The sequence below is a fragment of the Oncorhynchus kisutch genome, linkage group LG15 (genome assembly GCF_002021735.2).
Source record: "Oncorhynchus kisutch isolate 150728-3 linkage group LG15, Okis_V2, whole genome shotgun sequence".
Taxonomy (NCBI): Eukaryota; Metazoa; Chordata; class Actinopteri; order Salmoniformes; family Salmonidae; genus Oncorhynchus; species Oncorhynchus kisutch.
In genome coordinates, this window is record NC_034188.2 from 74955058 (window position 1) to 74978798 (window position 23741).

The following is a 23741-nucleotide window of genomic DNA, read 5'->3' on the forward strand; positions in this document are numbered from 1 at the left end:
TTCTCTATTTATACACCTCCTCTCTGTCATCGTCTTCTCTTTCTATCCTTCTTCTCTCTGTCCTCGTCTTCTCTCTCTACCATCCTCCTCTCTGTCCTCGTCTTCTCCCCTCTATCCTCCTCCTCTCTGTCCTCATCTTCAATATCTACCACCATCCTCTGTCCTCGTCTTCTCTCTCTATCCTCCTCCTCTCTGTCCTCGTCTTCTCCCTCTATCCTCCTCCTCTCTGTCCTCGTCTTCAATATCTCACATCCTCATCTCTCCTCGTCTTCTCTCTCTATCCTCCTCCTATCTGTCCTCGTCTTCTCCCTCTATCCTCCTCCTCTCTGTCCTCGTCTTCTCTCTCTATCCTCCTCCTCTCTGTCCTCGTCTCCTCCCTCTATCCTCCTCCTCTCTGTCCTCGTCTTCAATATCTCCCATTATCCTCTGTCCTCGTCTTCTCTCTCTATCCTCCTCCTCTCTGTCCTCGTCTTCTCTCTCTATCCTCCTCCTCTCTGTCCTCGTCTTCTCCCTCTATCCTCCTCCTCTCTGTCCTCATCTTCAATATCTACCATCATCCTCTGTCCTCGTCTTCTCTCTCTCTATCCTCCTCCTCTCTGTCCTCGTCTCCTCCCTCTATCCTCCTCTCTGTCCTCGTCTTCAATATCTCCCATCCTCCTCTGTCCTCGTCTTCTCTCTCTATCCTCCTCCTCTCTGTCCTCGTCTTCTCCCTCTATCCTCCTCCTCTCTGTCCTCATCTTCAATATCTACCATCATCCTCTGTCCTCGTCTTCTCTCGCTCTATCCTCCTCCTCTCGTCCTCGTCTTCTCCCTCTATCCTCCTCCTCTCTGTCCTCGTCTTCTCTCTCTATCCTCCTCCTCTCTGTCCTCGTCTTCTCCCTCTATCCTCCTCCTCTCTGTCCTCATCTTCTCTCTCTATCCTCCTCCTCTCTGTCCTCGTCTCCTCCCTCTACCCTCCTCCTCTCTGTCCTCGTCTTCTCCCTCTATCCTCCTCCTCTCTGTCCTCATCTTCAATATCTACCATCATCCTCTGTCCTCGTCTTCTCTCTCTCTATCCTCCTCCTCTCTGTCCTCATCTTCTCTCTCTATCCTCCTCCTCTCTGTCCTCGTCTCCTCCCTCTACCCTCCTCCTCTCTGTCCTCGTCTTCAATATCTCCCATCCTCCTCTGTCCTCGTCTTCTCTCTATATCCTCCTCCTCTCTGTCCTCGTCTCCTCCCTCTATCCTCCTCCTCTCTGTCCTCGTCTTCAATATCTCCCATCCTCCTCTGTCCTCGTCTTCTCTCTCTATCCTCCTCCTCTCTGTCCTCGTCTTCTCTCTCTATCCTCCTCCTCTCTGTCCTCGTCTTCTCTCTCTATCCTCCTCCTATCTGTCCTCGTCTTCTCCCTCTATCCTCCTCCTCTCTGTCCTCGTCTTCTCTCTCTATCCTCCTCCTCTCTGTCCTCGTCTCCTCCCTCTATCCTCCTCCTCTCTGTCCTCGTCTTCAATATCTCCCATCCTCCTCTGTCCTCGTCTTCTCTCTCTATCCTCCTCCTCTCTGTCCTCGTCTTCTCTCTCTATCCTCCTCCTCTCTGTCCTCGTCTTCTCCCTCTCTCTGTCCTCATCTTCAATATCTACCATCATCCTCTGTCCTCGTCTTCTCTCTCTCTATCCTCCTCCTCTCTGTCCTCGTCTTCTCCCTCTATCCTCCTCCTCTCTGTCCTCATCTTCAATATCTCACATCCTCATCTGTCCTCGTCTTCTCTCTCTCTATCCTCCTCCTCTCTGTCATCGTCTTCTCCCTCTATCCTCCTCCTCTCTGTCCTCATCTTCTCTCTCTATCCTCCTCCTCTCTGTCCTTGTCTTCTCTCTCTACCATCCTCCTCTCTGTCCTCGTTTCTCCCTCTATCCTCCTCCTCTCTGTCCTCATCTTCAATATCTACCATCATCCTCTGTCCTCGTCTTCTCTCTCTCTATCCTCCTCCTCTCTGTCCTCATCTTCTCTCTCTATCCTCCTCCTCTCTGTCCTCGTCTCCTCCCTCTACCCTCCTCCTCTCTGTCCTCGTCTTCAATATCTCCCATCCTCCTCTGTCCTCGTCTTCTCTCTCTATCCTCCTCCTCTCTGTCCTCGTCTTCTCCCTCTATCCTCCTCCTCTCTGTCCTCATCTTCAATATCTACCATCATCCTCTGTCCTCGTCTTCTCTCTCTATCCTCCTCCTCTCTGTCCTCGTCTTCTCTCTCTATCCTCCTCCTCTCTGTCCTCGTCTTCTCTCTCTATCCTCCTCCTATCTGTCCTCGTCTTCAATATCTCCCATCCTCCTCTGTCCTCGTCTTCTCTCTATATCCTCCTCCTCTCTGTCCTCGTCTCCTCCCTCTATCCTCCTCCTCTCTGTCCTCGTCTTCAATATCTCCCATCCTCCTCTGTCCTCGTCTTCTCTCTCTATCCTCCTCCTCTCTGTCCTCGTCTTCTCTCTCTATCCTCCTCCTCTCTGTCCTCGTCTTCTCTCTCTATCCTCCTCCTATCTGTCCTCGTCTTCTCCCTCTATCCTCATCCTCTCTGTCCTCGTCTTCTCTCTCTATCCTCCTCCTCTCTGTCCTCGTCTCCTCCCTCTATCCTCCTCCTCTCTGTCCTCGTCTTCAATATCTCCCATCCTCCTCTGTCCTCGTCTTCTCTCTCTATCCTCCTCCTCTCTGTCCTCGTCTTCTCTCTCTATCCTCCTCCTCTCTGTCCTCGTCTTCTCCCTCTATCCTCCTCCTCTCTGTCCTCATCTTCAATATCTACCATCATCCTTTGTCCTCGTCTTCTCTCTCTCTATCCTCCTCCTCTCTGTCCTCGTCTTCTCCCTCTATCCTCCTCCTCTCTGTCCTCGTCTTCAATATCTCACATCCTCATCTGTCCTCGTCTTCTCTCTCTCTATCCTCCTCCTCTCTGTCCTCGTCTTCTCCCTCTATCCTCCTCCTCTCTGTCCTCATCTTCTCTCTCTATCCTCCTCATCTCTGTCCTCGTCTCCTCCCTCTACCCTCCTCCTCTCTGTCCTCGTCTTCAATATCTCCCATCCTCCTCTGTCCTCGTCTTCTCTCTATATCCTCCTTCTCTCTGTTCTCATCTTCACTCTCTACCATCCTCTTCTCTGTCCTCGTTTTCTCTCTTTATCCTCCTCCTCTCTGTCCTTGTCTTCTCTCTCTACCATCCTCCTCTCTGTCCTCGTTTTCTCCCTCTATCCTCCTCCTCTCTGTCCTTGTCTTCTCCCTCTATCCTCCTCCTTTCCGTCCTGGTCTTCTCTCTCTATCCTACTCCTCTCTGTCCTCGTCTTCTCTCTCTGTCCTTGTCTTCTCCCACTATCCTCCTCTCTGTCCTCATCTTCTGCCTCTATACTCCTCCTCTCTGTCCTCGTCTTCTCTCTCTACCATCCTCCTCTCTGTCCGCATCTTCTCCCTCTATCCTCCTCCTCTCTGTTCTCATCTTCACTCTCTACCATCCTCCTCTCTGTCCTCATCTTCTCCCTCTATCCTCCTCCTCTCTGTCCCCATCTTCTCTATTTATACTCCTCCTCTCTGTCATCGTCTTCTCTTTCTATCCTTCTCCTCTCTGTCCTCGTCTTCACTCTCTACCATCCTCTTCTCTGTCCTCGTTTTCTCTCTTTATCCTCCTCCTCTCTGTCCTCGTCTTCTCTCTCTGTCCTTGTCTTCTCCCACTATCCTCCTCTCTGTCCTCATCTTCTGCCTCTATACTCCTCCTCTCTGTCCTCGTCTTCTCTCTCTACCATCCTCCTCTCTGTCCGCATCTTCTCCCTCTATCCTCCTCCTCTCTGTCCTCGTCTTCTCCCTCTATCCTCCTCCTTTCTGTCCTCATCTACTCTCTCTACCCTCCTCCTCTCTGTCCTCGTCTTCTCTCTATATCCTCCTCCTCTCTGTTCTCGTCTTCACTCTCTACCATCCTCCTCTCTGTCCTCGTCTTCTCTCTTTATCCTCCTCATCTCTGTCCTTGTCTTCACTCTCTACCATCCTCCTCTCTGTCCTCATCTTCTCACTCTATCCTCCTCCTCTCTATCCTAGTCTTCTCACTCTACCCTCCTCCTCTCTGTCCTCATCTTCTCTCTCTATCCTCCTTCTCTCTGTCCTCATCTTCACTCTCTACCATCCTCCTCTCTGTCCTCGTCTTCTCCCTCTATCCTCCTCCTCTCTGTCCTCGTCTTCTCTCTCTATCCTCCTCCTTTCTGTCCTCATCTTCTCTCTCTACCATCCTTCTCTCTGTCCTCGTTTTCACTCTCTACCATCCTCCTCTCTGTCCTCGTCTACTCTCTCTACCCTCCTCCTCTCTGTCCTCGTCTTCTCTCTATATCCTCCTCCTCTCTGTTCTCGTCTTCACTCTCTACCATCCTCCTCTCTGTCCTCGTCTTCTCTCTTTATCCTCCTCATCTCTGTCCTTGTCTTCACTCTCTACCATCCTCCTCTCTGTCCTCATCTTCTCACTCTATCCTCCTCCTCTCTATCCTAGTCTTCTCACTCTACCCTCCTCCTCTCTGTCCTCATCTTCTCTCTCTATCCTCCTTCTCTCTGTCCTCATCTTCACTCTCTACCATCCTCCTCTCTGTCCTCGTCTTCTCCCTCTATCCTCCTCCTCTCTGTCCTCGTCTTCTCTCTCTATCCTCCTCCTCTGTCCTCGTCTTCTCTCTCTATCCTCCTCCTCTCTGTCCTCGTCTTCTCCCTCTATCCTCCTCCTCTCTATCCTAGTCTTCTCCCTCTATCTTCCTGCTCTCTGTCCTTGTCTTCTCTCTCTATCCTCCTCTTCTCTGTCCACGTCTTCTCCCTCTATCCTCCTCCTCTCTCAGCAGGTTATCTTTCTACATTTCTTTTTGATATCCTTCAGTCCATTATTTCTCTCTATTTTGTTTTTCTCTTTTCTATCAGTCTCTTGTTCTGCCCCCGTACCACCTCCCCTCACTCTCTCTCTCTCTCTCTCTCTCTCTCTGAGCTGTTGTAATAAGCCACTCAGGTTTTCTCTCTGTGGGTAATGACATAGTGATCCTCTCAGACATACAGGACACTCTGGCCAGGCCCCATGCACCACTCACTCTGCATTTTGACTCTAAACGAGCATGCCAAGGGCCAGTCACAACCCAGACATGGAAAGCAGTGCAACTGGAGTCTGTGAAAGCCACCTTCCCTCCATTTTGACTAAGAGCAAGAAGGAGAGGACATGACAGTAGGCAGTAAATCTGTGTGTGCTTGTGATCGGATTTGTGGAGAGTGACAGTGGGCGACATTGTCCCACAGAAAGCATCCTGTATATCGGGGAGGGACATCTGTCAAAGTGTTCCACGTGTGTGTGTGTGTGTGTGTGTGTGTGTGTGTGTGTGTGTGTGTGTTTGTGTGTGTGTGTGTGTGTGTGTGTGTGTGTGTGTGTGTGTGTGTGTGTGTGTGTGTGTGTGTGTGTGTGTGTGTGTGTGTGTGAGTGTGCGTGCGCGTGCGCGTGTGTGTGTGTGTGCGTGCACAGGCTTGTGTGTGTGTTTGTGTGTGTGTGTGGTCATGATGTGGTCCAAAGCGTTTACTAACCATTGCGGTCGATGGCGAAGGGTGTGTTGGAGGTGGTGATCTGGTAGTTACAGATCTGGCTGTACTGAGGAGAACAGTCCTGGTCTGTAGCCTCCACCTGCAGGATGTTGTCATAGATCTTCCCCTCTGTCACCGCCGCCTGGTACTGGGCCTCCCGGAACACTGGAGAGAACTCATTCACATCATTCACCTGGATGTGTACCACCGCCCTGTGGACAGCAGGGGGAGACAGAGCGGACAGGGGTTAGAGTGGAAACTAGTAATTCAAGGGATACCATATAGGGTTTCCCAGCAAGGTATTGGGGTTCCCTTCACCGCAGTAACTCTACTCTCAGCACATCTGATTTAGTTGATCATCAAGACCATTGGTTAGTTCAATCGGGTGTGCTGGTGGTGGAATAGAGCATATGGAAGGCTGGGGGACCCAAGGACTGGGTTGGGAAATACTGCAAAAAGCAGTAAGAGCCGGTTGGTTGAGGCTTCTTTTATATGTTGTTATGGTTAAGGTGAGGGATTGTGCCTGAATTCTTTTGACGAGATTTACTTGAGATTTACTTGGGCTCCCGAGTGGTTCAGCAGTCTAAGGCACTGCATCTCAGTGCTAGAGGTGTCACTACAGATACCCTGTTTGAATCCAGGCTGTATCACAACCGGCCGTGATTGGGAGTCCCATAGGGTGGCGCACAATTGTCCCAGCTTCGTCTGGGTTTGGCCGGTGTAGGCCGTCACTGTAAATAATAGTTTGTTCTGAACTGACTTGTTAAATAAAGTACATTTTTTTAACCCTTTTTCTCCCCAATTTCATGGTGTCCAATTGGTAGTTACAGTCTTGTCTCATCACTGCAACTCCCGTATGGATTGGGGAGAGGCGAAGGTTGAGAGCTGTGCATCCTCCAAAACACAGCCTAACCAAGCAACACTGCTTCTTGACACAATGCCCACTTAACCCAGAAGCCAACCGCACCAATGTGTCGGAGAAACACTGTATGCCTGGCAACCGTGTCAGCGTGCACCGCACCTGGCCCGCCACAGGAATCGCTAGTACGATATGGGACAAGGACATCCCTGCCGGTCAAATCCTCCCCTAACCCGGACGACACTGGGCCAATTGTGCACTGCCCCATGGGTCACCCGGTCGCGGCCGGCTGTGAGAGAGCCTGGACTCGAGCCCAGAATCTCTAGTGGCACAGCTAGCACTGTGATGCAGTGCCTTAGACCACTGCACACTTGGGAGGCCGTTAAGCCAATGATACCAGGGTAATCTAATGCCTTCTGAGGAATAACCCTCTGGCTAGTTAACCCAATGAACCCAATGATACCAATGAATCCAATAATGATTGAATTCATGAAGTTTAAGCTGCCTATCAATCATTGTTTTTGAAACCAGTGGACAGCCAGTGAAAAATGCGCTCTTGTAACAGCTGCATAGTGTGGATCCCAGCCTATGGAACAACAGCTGCATAGTGTGGATCCCAGCCTATGGAACAACAGCTGCATAGTGTGGATCCCAGCCTATGGAACAACAGCTGCATAGTGTGGATCCCAGCCTATGGAACAACAGCTGCATAGTGTGGATCCCAGCCTGTGGAACAACAGCTGCATAGTGTGGATCCCAGCCTATGGAACAACAGCTGCATAGTGCGGATCCCAGCATATGGAGTAAAAGTGGGACTTTATTGCTCAATCTAATTCATGCTGATAAAAAAAAAATCCATAGGCCTAATGGACACATGCTCAAACTTGTACACTTTTGATAGACTTGTAGTTGCCACATCCATTGTAGTTGCTACATCCATTTTTGGACTCATAATTATACACATATATATATACAGCCATTGATTCTTGAAGAACTTGAAGAATATAACTTATAAATGCCTCATGAGCTTAGTTCAACTCTCAACCCAAAATATAAGCTTATTTTACTCAGCTTTTTACCATAACAGAGGCGGGGCAACCGTTTTGGTAATGTTTCATCTGTGGATTTTCCCTTTAAACAGCTGCATGTTATCAAGATATCAAATTGTCCCCAACTAAAAGGTAAACAATAGGCCTATAACAAATGCAGAATATGGCATCATTTATAAAAATGTAAATAGCACTTTTCAGTACTGTTCAAAGCAGGCCAATCCATGATCGCAGCATTTATTTCTCAACTGGAATCAATGAGCCCAATCAGTCCTCCATGACAACAAAAACATAAACAACAGATTAGGGCTAGTTAATAAGGCCGTAGTTTTGGAGTCATGCTCAGGTAAAACAATGTATTATCTATACTTCCATTTTCCAAGTCCTATTCTTAACGATCAAGGCGTATAACATTTATTGGAATGACTGGAATTCTGATAAACTTTTTGTTTTTAATATTGAATTGAATCTTATTATTATATGTAGTAGAAAGCAATGGGTTAGAAGAAGCCTACATAACCAACCCATAAAGTAAAATGTAACATCATATATGGCCAGCTATATAAACTTTAACATTGATTTATCCTGCAATAGATGTTGTTCAATTGGTAACATACCTTTTTGTCTTCTTCTAATGCCTAATAATCTAAAAGTAATGGAATGTAATCAGATTACGTTACTGAGTTTGGGTAATCCAAAAGTTATGTTACTGATTACAATCTTTAACAGGTAACTAGTAACTGTAACGGATTGCATTTAGAAAGTAACCTACCAAACCCTGATCATAGCCTATGGACACTTTGTTTCTTTCCATCTGAACACACAGAAACACTTGCAAGTCTACACCCCCCAAATATAGACAGTACACACACACACACACACACACTCACGTGCACAATTATGCATATACACACACACACACACACATACACACACACACAAAACAACCATTATAAATCAGACATCAACTGTGCTAACGGTAATGCTAAGTGCTATCCCCAGCAGTAACAGTGCCACAGCCAAACAGGGTAATGCTAAGTGCTAGCCACAGCAGTAACAGTGCCAAAGCCAGACAGGGTAATGCTAAGTGCTAGCCCCAGCAGTAACAGTCCCAAAGCCAAACAGGGTAATGCTAAGTGCTAGCCCCAGCAGTAACAGTGCCACAGCCAGACAGGGTAATGCTAAGTGCTAGCCCCAGCAGTAACAGTGCCACAGCCAGTCAGGGTAATGCTAAGTGCTAGCCCCAGCAGTAACAGTGCCAAAGCCAGACAGGATAATGCTAAGTGCTAGCCCCAGCAGTAACAGTGCCAAACCTGACAGGGTAATGCTAAGTGCTAGCCCCAGCAGTAACAGTGCCACGGCCAGACAGGGTAATGTTAAGTGCTAGCCCCAGCAGTAACAGTGCCACAGCCAGACAGGGTAATGCTAAGTGCTAGCCCCAGCAGTAACAGTGCCACGGCCAGACAGGGTAATGTTAAGTGCTAGCCCCAGCAGTAACAGTGCCACAGCCAGACAGGGTAATGTTAAGTGCTAGCCCCAGCAGTAACAGTATCACAGCCAGACAGGGTAATGTTAAGTGCTAGCCCTAGCAGTAACAGTATCACAGCCAGACAGTACTGTATGTAGCATCAGCAACAGAGGTGAGCAGTACATCCCTCTGCATCTTGTTCTGTCATATTAATGTGTCTCTCTCATAAGCATCTCCCCCTCCTTCCCCAGACACCCCCTCTGGACGAGGGCAAACATATGTTACACACCACTGGGGATCGGAGGGGAGTAGAGGAGGGAGGAAGGGAGGGATGGTTGATGGGATAAGGGTGGGGTGGAGGGAGGGAGGGAGGGATAGAGGGGGAGTGGCACAGGCACACATCTGCCTGAAAGCAGACACCTGGCTTCCTTTCCCTCTACAGTGCCAGTGAGGGTTATGAGAGAGAGAGAGACAGAGATAGAGTGAGAAAGACAGAGAGAGAGACAATGAGAGAGAGAGAGAGAGAGAGAGAGAGAGAGAGAGAGAGAGAGAGAGAGAGAGAGAGAGAGAGAGTGTAAGAGAGAGAGAGAAAGAGAGAGTGTGTGTGTATGCATGTGTGTGTGCGTGTGTGTGCATGCATTGGGCACGGTGCCAGACCAGCTCCAGCCTCAAGCCATCCCCCTACTCTCTGGGTACAACACAACATAACACAGAGTTGATGAAGAAAGATTCGGGAATAGACAAAGGGGCCTAAAAAGACTAAACTGGATCCAAATGACCAAGGGGTGCAGAAAATCTCACAACATCAAAAGAGTCTGTATTATTGAATTAAGACAGAACCCAAAGGGGGATTGTAGGCAACATGACAATATAGAGACCAATCCATTCCAGTCCAAAGGAAGGTGTATCTACAGTTGAAATCAGAAGTTTATACATACACCTTAGTCAAATACATTTAAACTCCGTTTTCCACAATTCCTGACATTTAATCGTAGTAATAAATCTCTGTCTTAGGTCAGTTACGATCACCACTTTATTTTAAGAATGTGAAATGTCAGAATAGTAGTAGAGAGAATGATTTATTTCAGCTATTATTTCTTGCATCACATTCTCAGTGGGTCAGAAGTTTACATACACTCAATTAGTATTTGGTAGCATTGCCTTTAAATTGTTTAACTTGGGTCAAAAGTTTTGGGTAGCCTTCCACAAGCTTCCCACAATAAGTTGGGTGAATTTTGGCCGTTTCCTCCTGACAGAGCTGGTGAAACTGAGTCAGGTTTGTAGGCCTCCTTGCTCACACACACTTTTTCAGTTGTTCCCACAAATTCTCTATAGGATTGAGGTCAGGGCTTTGTGATGGCCACTCCAATACCTTGACTTTGTTGTCCTTAAGCCATTTGCCACAACTTTGGAAGTATGTGTAACGGCTTTCTTCCGTTGAAGGAGAGTCGGACCAAAATGCAGCGTGGTTAGTTCGATACATGTTTAATGAATGAAAATACGAACAATACAAAACAACAAACGGAATGTGAAAACTTATACAGCCTGTCTGGTGACAACTAACACAGAGACAGGAACAATCACCCACAAACACACAGTGAAACCCAGGCTACCTAAATATGGTTCCCAATCAGAGACAACGAGAATCACTTGACTCTGATTGAGAACCTTTTTTTTATTTTTTTATTTCACCTTTATTTAACCAGGTAGGCTAGTTGAGAACAAGTTCTCATTTGCAACTGTGACCTGGCCAAGATAAAGCATAGCAGTGTGAGCATACAACAAAGAGTTACACATGGAGTAAACAATTAACAAGTCAATAACACAGTAGAAAACGAAGGGGGGGTCTATATACAATGTGTGCAAAAGGCATGAGGAGGTAGGCAAATAATTACAATTTTGCAGATTAACACTGGAGTGATAAAAGATCAGATGGTCATGTACAGGTAGAGATATTGGTGTGCAGAAGAGCAGAAAAGTAAATAAATAAAAACAGTACGGGGATGAGGTAGGTGAAAAGGGTGGGCTATTTACCAATAGACTATGTACAGCTGCAGCGATCGGTTAGCTGCTCAGATAGCTGATGTTTGAAGTTGGTGAGGGAGATGAAAGTCTCCAACTTCAGCGATTTTTGCAATTCGTTCCAGTCACAGGCAGCAGAGTACTGGAACGAAAGGCGGCCAAATGAGGTGTTGGCTTTAGGGATGAAGGCAGCCATAGACTATGCTAGACACCCCTACTCAGCCACAATCCCAATACCTACTAAAACCCCCAATACAACACAAAATAACCCCATGTCACACCCTGGCCTGACCAAATAAATATATAAACACAAAATACTAAGACCAGGGCGTGACAGTATGCTTGGGGTCATTGTCCATTTGGAAGACTCATTTGCAACCAAGCTTTAACATCAGGTCAGGGCTTTGTGATGGCCACTCCAATACCTTGACTTTGTTGTCCTTAAGCCATTTGCTACAACTTTGGATGTATGCTTGGGGTCATTGTCAATTTGGAAGACTCATTTGCTGATGTCTTGAGATGTTTCTTCAATATATCCACGTCATTTTCCTCCCTCATGAAGCCATCTATTTTGTGGAGTGCACCAGTCCCTCCTGCAGCAAAGCACCCCCACAACATCATACTGCCACCCCCGTGCTTCACGGTTGGGATGGTGTTCTTTAGTTTGCAATCCTCCCCCTTTTTCCCCCATCAGCAGACCCCTGGGGGGGGGGTCACCATGGCAATTAATTGTAATCTACATAATAATTAACATTTCCTAAATAATGGACATTTTTTTAGGGTTTATACATACTTTTTTCGTAAGAGCAAATCAATCCTGAAATATCTAAGTGTCAATAAGTATTCAACCCCTGAAATGTCTTGAGTCAATAAGTATTCAACCCCTTTGTTATGGCAAGCCTAAATAAGATCAGGACTAAAAATGTGCTTAACAAGTCACATAATAAGTTGCATGAACTCACTCTGGGTGCAATAAGTGTTTGACATGATTTTTGAATGACTCTCTCATCTCTGTACCCCACACATACAATTATCTGTAAGGTCCCTCAGTCGAGCAGTGAATTTCAAACACAGATTCAACCACAAGGATCAGGGAGGTTTTCCAATGTGTTACAAAGAAGGGCACTTTAAAAAAAGAAGAAGCAGACATTAGACAATTACTCTTTGGATGGTGTATCAATACACCCAGTCACGACAAAGACACTGGTGTCCTTCCTAGCTCAGGTGTCCTTCCTAGCTCAAAGAGGAAGGAAACCGCTCAGTGATGAGGAAAAAACAGTTATGGAGTTTAATGTCTGTGATAGGAGAAAACTGAGGATGGATCAACAGCATTGTAGTTACTCCACAATACTAACCAAACTGACTGAGCAAAAAGAAGGAAGCCTGTAAAGAATACAAATATTCCAAAACATGCATCCTGTTTGCAACACGGCACTAAAGTAATACTGAAATATTCTTTGTCCCGATATACAAAGTGCTATGTTTGTGGCGAATCCTATACAACACATTACTGAGTACTCCTCTTCATATTTTCAAGCATATTGGTGGCTGCATCAAGTTATGGGAATGCTTGCAATCGTTAAGGACTGGGGGGGTTTTCAGAATAAAATATAAACAGAATGGAGCTAAGCACATTCAAATCTTAGAGGAAAACCTGGTTCAGTCTGCTTTCCACCAGACACTGGGAAATGAATTCACCTTTCAGCAGGACAATAACCTAAAACACAAGGCCAAATCTACACTGGAGTTGCTTACCAAAAAGACAGTGAATGTTCCTGAGTGTCCGAGTTACAGTTTTGACTTAAATCTACTGGAAGATTTAAGGTAAGACCTGAAAATGGTTTCTTAGCAATGATCAACAACCAATTTGACAGAGCCTGAAGAATTTTGAAAAGAATAATGGGAAAATGATGCGCAATCCAGGCATGGAAAGCTCTTAGAGATTTACCCAGAAAGACTCATAGCTGTAATCACTGCCAAAGTTGCTTCTATAAAATATTGACTCGGGGGTGTGAATATCTATGTAAATGAGATATTTCTGTATTTAATTTTCAATAAATAGGCATAACTTTCTCAAAACATGTTTCCATGCTTTGAATTCAGGCTGTAACAATAAAATTGACAGTCTATGGGGGTGCCACAGGGTTAAATTCTCGGGCCAACTCTTTTCTCTGTATGCATCAATGATGCTCTTGCTGCTGGTGATTCTCTGATCCACCTCTACGCAGACGACACGATTCTGTATACTTCTGGTGCTTCTTTGTACACTGTGTTCACTAGCCTCCAGACGAGCTTCAATGCCATACAACTCTCCTTCCATGGCCTCCAACTGCTCTGAAATGCAAGGAAAACTAAATGCATGCTCTTCAACCGATCGCTGCCCGCACAGAGTACTACTCTGGATGGTTCTGACTTAGAATACGTGGACAACTACAAATACCTAGGTGTCTGGTTAGACTGTAAACTCCCCTTCCAGACTAGAGGTCGACCAATTAATCGGAATGGCCAATTAAATAGGGCAGATTTCAAGTTTTCATAACAATCGGAAATCGGTATTTTTGGGCACCGATTTGCCAATTTTTGTTTATTTTTTAAATATTTTTTTATACCTTTATTTAACTAGGCAAGTCAGTTAAGAATACATTCTTATTTTCAATGACGGCCTAGGAACGGTTGGTTAACTGCCTTGTTCAGGGGCAGAACGACAGATTTTCACCTTGTCAGCTCGGGGGATCCAATCTTGCTACCTTACAGTTAACTAGTCCAACGCAATAACGACCTGCCTCTCTCGTTGCACTGTTACGCGAATTCAGTAAGCCAAGGTAAGTTGCTAGCTAGCATTAAACTTATCTTATAAAAAACAATCAATCATAATCACTAGTTATCTACACATGGTTGATGATATTACGAGATATTATCTAGCATGTCCTGCATTGCATATAATCTGACTGAGCATACAAGCATACAAGTATCTAAGTATCTGACTGAGCGGCGGTAGGCAGAAGCAGGCGCGTAAACATGAATTCAACCAGCACTTTTGTGCGTTTTGCCAGCAGCTCTTCGTTGTGCGTCAATCATTGCGCTGTTTATAACTTCAAGCCTATCAACTCCCGAGATGAGAGTTGCGCTAATAGCTAATAGCGTTTCAAACATCACTCGCTCTGAGCCTGTGGTTGTTTCCCTTGCTCTGCATGGGTAACGCTGCTTCGATGGTGTCTGTTGTCGTTGTGTTGCTGCCCAATTTTCCAGTTTTTGATTTGTTAAAAAAGTTTGAAATATCCAATAAATGTCATTCCACTTCATGATTGTGTCCCACTTGTTGTTGATTCTTCACAAAAAAATACAGTTTTATATCTTTATGTTTGAAGCCTGAAATGTGGCAAAAGGTCACAAAGTTCAAGGGGGCCGAATACTTTCGCAAGGCACTGTATGTATATATATGTATGTATGTATGTATGTATGTGTGTGTGTGTGTGTGTGTGTGTGTGTGTGTGTGTGTGTGTGTGTGTGTGTGTGTGTGTGTGTGTGTGTGTGTGTGCATGTATCTGTATGTGTGTGTGCATGCATGTGTGAGTGAGTATTCATGTGTGTGTGTGTGTGTGTGTGTGTGTGTGTGTGTGTGTGTCTGTGTGTGTGTGTGCATGTATCTGTATGTGTGTGTGCGTGCATGTGTGAGTGAGTATTCATGTGTGTGTGTGTGTGTGTGTGTGTGTGTGTGTGTGTGTGTGTGTGTGTGTGTGTGTGTGTGTGTGTGTGTTTGTGTGTGTGTGTGTTTGTGTGTGTGTGTGTGTGTGTGTGTCTGTGTGTCGATCCTCTCAGTTGCGGGGAGGTGCTGCCATCCGTTGAGATAATTAGTCTTTCCCAAACCTCCGGCACAGGGAGGTGAGGAACACACGGCTTTCCCAGAATCACAAGTGACAAGTTTAATAACCGCCTCACGACAACCACCGCATAGGGAGAAACATGGCGGCTTTAGAATGAGTTGTCTAGCTTAGCCCTGCAAGTCACTCTGGAGTCTGGACAACCGGGAGGTCAGGGGTTAACATCCTAGATGAACTGCTACTACATTCAGTGACCGGGGCATTAAACCTCCTCCAACAGCCCTCCAGCTTAACCCATGTAATACATCTAGCACTCACTGCAGATGGGGAGAGATGGAGAAGTTAAAGGATATGACACGTTCACACAGGAAGTGAGAAGAGTACAAATAAATGATGACATAGAAATACTTTGTGTCTGGGTACACACATTTACCATGAATATGGTGGTGCTGTGATTCAGAACGAATCACGCATTTGCATAAATCTTTCATTTGGATTTTAAAAAGCAGTAAATTGAAAACATTTCATCACACATGGTTAAAATGGACAAAAAAGGTTTAAAATAGATTTTCTGAATAAAGTGCTCTGATTCAGAATTATTGTTCTGTGGGACAATCCATCTGTGTGACTAAGAAGTGATGGAAAAAGTACCCAATTGTCATATTTAAGTAAAAGTAATAGAAATGTGAAAGTCAAAGTCACCCAGTAAAATACTTGAGTAAAAGTCTAAAAGTACTTGGTTTGAAATATACTTAAGTATCAAAAGTACATGTAATTGCTAAAATATACTTAAGTATCAAAAGTGAAAGTAAAAGGATAAATACTTTAAAATTCCTTATATTAAGTAAGTCAGACTGCACCATTTTCTTGTTTATTAATTTATGGATAGCCAGGGGCTATCCCCAACACTCAGCCATAATTACAAATTAAGAATGTGTGTTTAGTGAGTCAAAGGCAGTAGGGATGACAAGGGATGTTGTCTTGATAAGTGTGTGAATTTGACAATTTTCCTGTCCTGCCAAGCATTCAATATGTAGTGAGTGCTTTTGGGTGTCAGGGAAAACATATGGAGTAAAAAGTACAATATTTTATTTAGGAATGTAGTGAAGTAAAAGTAAAAGTTGTCAAAAATATAAATAGTAAGGTAAAGTACAGATATCCCAAAAAGCATTTTAAAGTATTTTTACTTAAGTACTTTACACCACTGGTGATAAGCCATATTTTTTGCCATACTGATTTGAGTTACAGAACCTACATACAATACAGAATAACTGTAATGAACATGAGGAAGACAGAGAGCTGGTTTCAACAGGACCATAGGAGGAGACAGGTAGCTGGGTCCAGGGGAAGGCAGAAGGTCATACACGGTAGGTCCAAAAATGACAACAGTACAGGCAGGGAATAGGCAAAAGGTGTTGTGAGTGAGGTAGGCAAAAACTATCATACACATGAGGAGAGCAGGAAGGGACGAAACAGAGCTCCAAAAAAGTGTGTCTCAAAACAAACAATACCTCACAGTGATGGGGTGCAAGGAACTGAACTAAATAGTGTGGGATGATGACATGCAGGTGTGTGAACAGGTGACTAGAATTCCGGTGGTTGGGATCTGGAGAGAGAGCTGGAAAGTGGGCTGCGTTCCGGGGATCGAAGTGTTTGGGAGTGTGAGTTGGACGCAGACGTTACAATAACATCTGAGATACAGTACATAAAATGTGAGAAACAATACACCCATGATAAATTGGTAATATAACCGAGTCGTTCAGGGTGATACTCATTGTTGTCAAGGAGGGAATCTTGGCTCACTGTACCTTTCAATGACAAAGCTGTGAAAACATTCAACATCTGTCTGATTGAGAGCCAATTGCACAGTTAACCACAGCATAACATGACTGAAGGCCCAAGAGTCAGTTTGTGACAAGAGTATTACATACACGGTTATATAATTATATGAACTAGAGCCAAAGGTAACGGGAGAGGAAGGAATGAGGCAAAGAGCGAGGTAAACAAAATGTAGTTTGGTCAACTTGATCAACATTTTCTTTCCTTTCTTATACACTACTCAATATGATAGAGGAGATAAAGGAAATATATAGGAAATATTTTGGTACGATATGGTAGGATATATGTAGGTTATATGTACTGTAGGATATAAGTAGGATATATGTACTGTAGGATATAAGTAGGATATATGTACTGTAGGATATAGGTAGGATATATGTAGGTTATATGTACTGTAGGATATAAGTAGGATATATGTACTGTAGGATATAGGTAGGGTATATGTAGGATATATGTACTATAGGATATATGTAGGATATATGTACTGTAGGATATAGGTAGGGTATATGTAGGATATATGTACTATAGGATATATGTAGGATATATGTACTGTAGGATATAGGTAGGGTATATGTAGGATATAGGTAGGGTATATGTAGGATATATGTACTATAGGATATATGTAGGATATATGTACTGTAGGATATATGTAGGATATATGTACTGTAGGATATATGTAGGATATATGTAGGATATATGTACTATAGGATATATGTAGGATATATGTACTGTAGGATATATGTAGGATATATGTACTGTAGGATATAGGTAGGATATATGTACTATAGGATATATGTAGGTTATATGTACTGTAGGATATAAGTAGGATATATGTACTGTAGGATATAGGTAGGGTATATGTAGGATATATGTACTATAGGATATATGTAGGATATATGTACTGTAGGATATATGTAGGATATATGTACTGTAGGATATAGGTAGGATATAAGAACTGTATGATATAGGTAGGATATATGTAGGATATAGGTAGGATATATGCACTGTAGGATATAGGTAGGATATATGTAGGATATATGTAGTGTAGGATATATGTAGGATATATGTAGTGTAGGATATAGGTAGGATATATGTACTGTAGGATATAAGTAGGATATATGTACTGTAGGATATAGGTAGGATATATGTAGGTTATATGTACTGTAGGATATAAGTAGGATATATGTACTGTAGGATATAGGTAGGGTATATGTAGGATATATGTACTATAGGATATATGTAGGATATATGTACTGTAGGATATAGGTAGGGTATATGTAGGATATATGTACTATAGGATATATGTAGGATATATGTACTGTAGGATATAGGTAGGGTATATGTAGGATATAGGTAGGGTATATGTAGGATATATGTACTATAGGATATATGTAGGATATATGTACTGTAGGATATATGTAGGATATATGTACTGTAGGATATATGTAGGATATATGTAGGATATATGTACTATAGGATATATGTAGGATATATGTACTGTAGGATATATGTAGGATATATGTACTGTAGGATATAGGTAGGATATATGTACTATAGGATATATGTAGGTTATATGTACTGTAGGATATAAGTAGGATATATGTACTGTAGGATATAGGTAGGGTATATGTAGGATATATGTACTATAGGATATATGTAGGATATATGTACTGTAGGATATATGTAGGATATATGTACTGTAGGATATAGGTAGGATCTAAGAACTGTATGATATAGGTAGGATATATGTAGGATATAGGTAGGATATATGCACTGTAGGATATAGGTAGGATATATGTAGGATATATGTAGTGTAGGATATATGTAGGATATATGTAGTGTAGGATATAGGTAGGATATATGTACTGTAGGATATAAGTAGGATATATGTACTGTAGGATATAGGTAGGATATATGTAGGTTATATGTACTGTAGGATATAAGTAGGATATATGTACTGTAGGATATAGGTAGGGTATATGTAGGATATATGTACTATAGGATATATGTAGGATATATGTACTGTAGGATATAGGTAGGGTATATGTAGGATATAGGTAGGGTATATGTAGGATATATGTACTATAGGATATATGTAGGATATATGTACTGTAGGATATATGTAGGATATATGTACTGTAGGATATATGTAGGATATATGTAGGATATATGTACTATAGGATATATGTAGGATATATGTACTGTAGGATATATGTAGGATATATGTACTGTAGGATATAGGTAGGATATATGTACTATAGGATATATGTAGGTTATATGTACTGTAGGATATAAGTAGGATATATGTACTGTAGGATATAGGTAGGGTATATGTAGGATATATGTACTATAGGATATATGTAGGATATATGTACTGTAGGATATATGTAGGATATATGTACTGTAGGATATAGGTAGGATATAAGAACTGTATGATATAGGTAGGATATATGTAGGATATAGGTAGGATATATGCACTGTAGGATATAGGTAGGATATATGTAGGATATATGTAGTGTAGGATATATGTAGGATATATGTAGTGTAGGATATAGGTAGGATATATGTACTGTAGGATATAAGTAGGATATATGTACTGTAGGATATAGGTAGGATATATGTAGGTTATATGTACTGTAGGATATAAGTAGGATATATGTACTGTAGGATATAGGTAGGGTATATGTAGGATATATGTACTATAGGATATATGTAGGATATATGTACTGTAGGATATAGGTAGGGTATATGTAGGATATATGTACTATAGGATATATGTAGGATATATGTACTGTAGGATATAGGTAGGGTATATGTAGGATATAGGTAGGGTATATGTAGGATATATGTACTATAGGATATATGTAGGATATATGTACTGTAGGATATATGTAGGATATATGTACTGTAGGATATATGTAGGATATATGTAGGATATATGTACTATAGGATATATGTAGGATATATGTACTGTAGGATATATGTAGGATATATGTACTGTAGGATATAGGTAGGATATATGTACTATAGGATATATGTAGGTTATATGTACTGTAGGATATAAGTAGGATATATGTACTGTAGGATATAGGTAGGGTATATGTAGGATATATGTACTATAGGATATATGTAGGATATATGTACTGTAGGATATATGTAGGATATATGTACTGTAGGATATAGGTAGGATATAAGAACTGTATGATATAGGTAGGATATATGTAGGATATAGGTAGGATATATGCACTGTAGGATATAGGTAGGATATATGTAGGATATATGTAGTGTAGGATATATGTAGGATATATGTAGTGTAGGATATAGGTAGGATATATGTACTGTAGGATATAAGTAGGATATATGTACTGTAGGATATAGGTAGGATATATGTAGGTTATATGTACTGTAGGATATAAGTAGGATATATGTACTGTAGGATATAGGTAGGGTATATGTAGGATATATGTACTATAGGATATATGTAGGATATATGTACTGTAGGATATAGGTAGGGTATATGTAGGATATATGTACTATAGGATATATGTAGGATATATGTACTGTAGGATATAGGTAGGGTATATGTAGGATATAGGTAGGGTATATGTAGGATATATGTACTATAGGATATATGTAGGATATATGTACTGTAGGATATATGTAGGATATATGTACTGTAGGATATATGTAGGATATATGTAGGATATATGTACTATAGGATATATGTAGGATATATGTACTGTAGGATATATGTAGGATATATGTACTGTAGGATATAGGTAGGATATATGTACTATAGGATATATGTAGGTTATATGTACTGTAGGATATAAGTAGGATATATGTACTGTAGGATATAGGTAGGGTATATGTAGGATATATGTACTATAGGATATATGTAGGATATATGTACTGTAGGATATATGTAGGATATATGTACTGTAGGATATAGGTAGGATATAAGAACTGTATGATATAGGTAGGATATATGTAGGATATAGGTAGGATATATGCACTGTAGGATATAGGTAGGATATATGTAGGATATATGTAGTGTAGGATATATGTAGGATATATGTAGTGTAGGATATAGGTAGGATATATGTACTGTAGGATATAGGTAGGATATATTTTGGATATAGGTAGGATATATGTAGTGTAGGATATATGTAGGATATATGTAGTGTAGGATATAGGTAGGATATATGTAGTGTATGATATAGGTAGGATATATGTAGTATATAGGTAGAATATATGTACTGTAGGATATAGGTAGGATATATGTACTGTAGGATATAGGTAGGATATAAGAACTGTATGATATAGGTAGGATATATGTAGGATATAGTTAGGATATATGCACTGTAGGATATAGGTAGGATATATGTAGGATATATGTAGTGTAGGATATATGTAGGATATATGTAGTGTAGGATATAGGTAGGATATATGTACTGTAGGATATAGGTAGGATATATTTTGGATATAGGTAGGATATATGTAGTGTAGGATATAGGTAGGATATATGTAGGATATATGTAGTGTAGGATATAGGTAGGATATATGTAGTGTAGGATATAGGTAGGATATATGTAGTATATAGGTAGAATATATGTACTGTAGGATATAGGTAGGATATATTGTGGATATGTACAGGGTAAACCCAAACAGTTTTAGCTGGACTTTCACCAAATTAAAGAATTAGCCCAGCAGGAGAAGCTCTCCCTTGATAAAGATACCCCCACCCCGAGCGGGTCAGACCAGACCTCTTCATTATGTAACCCCATCAAAACAGGAACATTCTACATTTGGCTAGAAATTCAAAAGGAAATGATCCAAACAGAGAAAAATGTCCTCCTGTGTGCTACCTATATCCCCCCACTAGAATCCCCATACTTTAATGAAGACAGCTTCTCCATCCTGGAGGGGGAAATCAATCATTTCCAGGCCCAGGGACATGTACTAGTCTGTGGCGACCTAAATGCCAGAACCGGACAAGAACCTGACACCCTCAGCACACAGGGGGACAAACACCTGCCTGGAGGTGACAGCATTCCCTCCCACATATGCCCCCCTAGGCACAACTATGACAACATAACCAACAAAAACGGGTCACAACTCCTGCAGCTCTGTCGCACGCTGGGTATGTACATAGTCAATGGTAGGCTTTGAGGGGACTCCTATGGTAGGTACACCTATAGCTCATCTCTTGGCAGTAGTACTGTAGACTACTTTATCACTGACCTCAACCCAGAGTCTCTCAGAGCATTCACAGTCAGCCCAGTGACACCCTTATCAGACCACAGCAAAATCACAGTCTACTTAAACAGAGCAATACTCAATCATGAGGCATCAAAGCCAAAGGAACTGAGTAACATTAAGAAATGCTATAGATGGAAGGAATGCAGTTTGGAAACCTACCAAAAAACAATTAGGCAACAACAAATTCAATCCCTTTTAGACAATTTCCTGGGTAAAACGTTCCACTGTAATAGTGAAGGTGTAAACTTGGCAGTAGAAAATCTCAACAGTATTTTTGACCTCTTAGCTTCTCTATCAAATCTAAAAAATCTCAAATAGAAAACCGAAGAAAATTAACAGCAATGACAAATGGTTTGATGAAGAATGCAAAAATCTAAGAAAGAAATTGAGAAACCTGTCCAACCAAAAACATAGAGACCCGGAAAACCTGAGCCTACGCCTTCACTATGGTGGATCACTAAAACAATATAGAAATACACTACGGAAAAAGAAGGAACAGCATGTCAGAAATCAGCTCAATGTAATTGAAGAATCCATAGACTCTAACCACTTCTGGGAAAATTGGAAGACACTAAACAAACAACAACACGAAGAATTATCTATCCAAAATGGAGATGTATGGGTAAACCACTTCTCCAATCTTTTTGGCTCTATAGCAAAGAATAAAGAGCAAAAATATATATATGATCAAATACAGATCTTAGAATCAACTATTAAAGACTACCAGAACCCACTGGATTCTCCAATTACATTGAATGAGTTACAGGACAAAATAAAAACCCTCCAACCCAAAAAGGCCTGTGGTGTTGATGGTATCCTCAATGAAATGATCAAATATACAGACAACAAATTCCAATTGGCTATACTAAAACTCTTTAACATCATCCTTAGCTCTGGCATATTCCCCAATATTTGGAACCAAGGACTGATCACCTCAATCCACAAAAGTGGAGACAAATTTGACCCCAATAACTACCGTGGAATATGCGTCAACAGTAACCTTGGGAAAATCCTCTGCATTATCATTAACAGCAGACTCGTACATTTCCTCAATGAAAACAATGTACTGAGCAAATGTCAAATTGGCTTTTTACCAAATTACCGTACAACAGACCATGTATTCACCTTGCACACCCTAATTGACAACCAAACAAACCAAAACAAAGGCAAAGTCTTCTCATGCTTTGTTGATTTCAAAAAAGCCTTCGACTCAATTTGGCATGAGGGTCTGCTATACAAACTGATGGAAAGTGGTGTTGGGGGTAAAACATACGACATTATAAAATCCATGTACACAAACAACAAGTGTGCGGTTAAAATTGGCAAAAAACACACACATTTCTTCACACAGGGTCGTGGGGTGAGACAGGGATGCAGCTTAAGCCCCACCCCAGGGCACTAGAAAAGTCTGCAGCACCCGGCCTCACCCTACTAGAATCAGAAGTCAAATGTCTGCTGTTTGCTGATGATCTGGTGCTTCTGTCACCAACCAAGGAGGGCCTACAGCAGCACCTAGATCTTATGCACAGATTCTGTCAGACCTGGGCCCTGACAGTAAATCTCAGTAAGACCAAAATAATGGTGTTCCAAAAAAGGTCCAGTCACCAGGACCACAAATACAAATTCCATCTAGACACTGTTGCCCTAGAGCACACAAAAAACGATACATACCTTGGCCTAAACATCACCACCACAGGTAACTTCCACAAAGCTGTGAACGATCTGAGAGACAAGGCAAGAATGGCATTCTATCAAAAGGAACATCAATTTCAATATACCAATTAGGATTTGGCTAAAAATACTTGAATCAGTCATAGAGCCCATTGCCCTTTATGGTTGTGAGGTCTGGGGTCCGCTCACCAACCAAGACATCACAAAATGTGACAAAC

General features: G+C 42.2%; 1 protein-coding gene across 1 annotated transcript in view; it reads right to left on the reverse strand.

The window, feature by feature from the left end:
* LOC109881223 (calsyntenin-2) overlaps positions 1 to 23741 on the reverse strand; it is a 410239-nt gene that overhangs the window by 123301 nt on the left and 263197 nt on the right. The window contains exon 4 of the mRNA XM_031791101.1: positions 5536 to 5744. Coding sequence (XP_031646961.1) covers positions 5536 to 5744 — 209 coding nt within the window. The remainder of the gene's footprint in view (positions 1 to 5535; positions 5745 to 23741) is intronic.